The sequence below is a fragment of the Salvia hispanica genome, chromosome 1 (genome assembly GCF_023119035.1).
Source record: "Salvia hispanica cultivar TCC Black 2014 chromosome 1, UniMelb_Shisp_WGS_1.0, whole genome shotgun sequence".
Lineage (NCBI taxonomy): Eukaryota > Viridiplantae > Streptophyta > Magnoliopsida > Lamiales > Lamiaceae > Salvia > Salvia hispanica.
Genome location: NC_062965.1, coordinates 3,419,472 through 3,420,966, shown reverse-complemented (window position 1 = coordinate 3,420,966; position 1,495 = coordinate 3,419,472). Strand labels below are relative to the sequence as shown.

The following is a 1,495-nucleotide window of genomic DNA, read 5'->3' as shown; positions in this document are numbered from 1 at the left end:
CTACTACCTCCGTCCTCCAAATTTTGATACAGTTTACTATTTCGGTCCGTCCCTGAAAATTTGACACACTTCACTTTTTACCAGTTTTGGTAGTGGATCTCATATTCCACTAACTCATTCCTACTCACATTTTATTATAAAACTAATACTTTAAAAGTAGGATCCACATCCCACCAACTTTTTCAACTCACTTCCATTACATTTCTTAAAACTCATGCCGAGTCAAAGTGTGACAAAATTTAGGAGACGGAGGTAGTATTGGTTTATTGGGCAATGTTAGATGCCAGAAGATGGTGTGACATGCTGATGCTGCTTCTATTTTCTCTTCACTACCGGCTAATTTCAGAATAGGTGTTTCACATTTCAGTTCCTTGTTGAAAATTTTGACAACTATTGAAGACTTCGTTTGACATTTTTGTTTTCTTTTAGTTACAGTGTAGTTTGTTGTTGGCATCACTAATGGCTGGAACGGGCTATGGGCGGGCGATAGGGATTGATTTGGGGACGACGTATTCTTGTGTGGCAGCGTGGAAGCACGACCGCGTTGAGATCATACCAAACGATCAGGGCAACCGCACCACGCCTTCTCAAGTCGCTTTCACTGACTCCCTTCGTCTTGTTGGTGACGCCGCTAAGAACCAAGTTGCTAAAAATCCCTTCAACACTGTTTTTGGTTAGTATTCTCTTGTATTTCCCATGTCTTTTAATTTTTTTCTTGCTTGCTGCTTCCTTTCCATATATTTTTCTATGAGTGACAGATATATATATTGGGAAGGTAGGAAAATTTAATGTAGTACTAGTAGAAAGATCAGAAATAAATGCAAAGTATTTTTTTATGTATTATAGACTTATAGTGGTATGTGTATATAACAGCCTAATTGTTGATGAAGTGAGGTGTGGTTGGAGCAGATGCTAATAATCCAGTAGTTTCTTTAGCAATTACTGATTTTTCATTTCTCTCTAATTGTACACAGATGCAAAGAGGTTGATCGGTCGCAAATTCAGTGACCCGGCAGTCCAAAGTGACAAAATGTTTTGGCCATTCAAGATCATTCGTGGCACTGGCGACAAGCCTATGATCGCGGTAACCTATAAAGGGGAGGAGAAACAGTTTTCAGCTGAGGAGATCTCTTCAATGGTGCTTACCATGATGAAGGAAATCGCCGAGGCATATCTTGGCAAAACTGTCAAGGATGCTGTCGTGACTGTGCCTGCTTATTTCAACGACTCTCAGCGTCAAGCCACCAAGGCTGCCGGAGCCATTGCTGGCCTCAATGTTATAAGAATCATCAATGAGCCTACTGCTGCAGCCATTGCTTACGGTTTTGATAATGGTGTTACTAGCTCTGTGGCAAAGAATGTGCTGATTTTCGACCTTGGTGGTGGCACCTTCGACGTGTCTGTGGCCATGATTGAGGGAAATGTCATTGAAGTGAAGGCTATCGCCGGCGATACTCATCTTGGAGGACAGGACATGGACGATAGGATGGTGAAT

At 41.6% G+C, this 1,495-nt stretch overlaps 1 protein-coding gene across 1 annotated transcript in view; it reads left to right on the top strand.

Annotated features, from left to right (window-relative positions):
• Nucleotides 1–459: 459 nt before the first annotated feature.
• LOC125224538 (heat shock cognate 70 kDa protein-like) overlaps nt 460–1,495 on the top strand; it is a 2,246-nt gene continuing 1,210 nt past the window's right edge. Inside the window, exons 1-2 of the mRNA XM_048127955.1 lie at nt 460–673; nt 975–1,495. The exon at nt 975–1,495 is cut by the window's right edge and continues 4 nt beyond it. Of these exons, the coding sequence (XP_047983912.1) occupies nt 460–673; nt 975–1,495 (735 nt within the window). The remainder of the gene's footprint in view (nt 674–974) is intronic.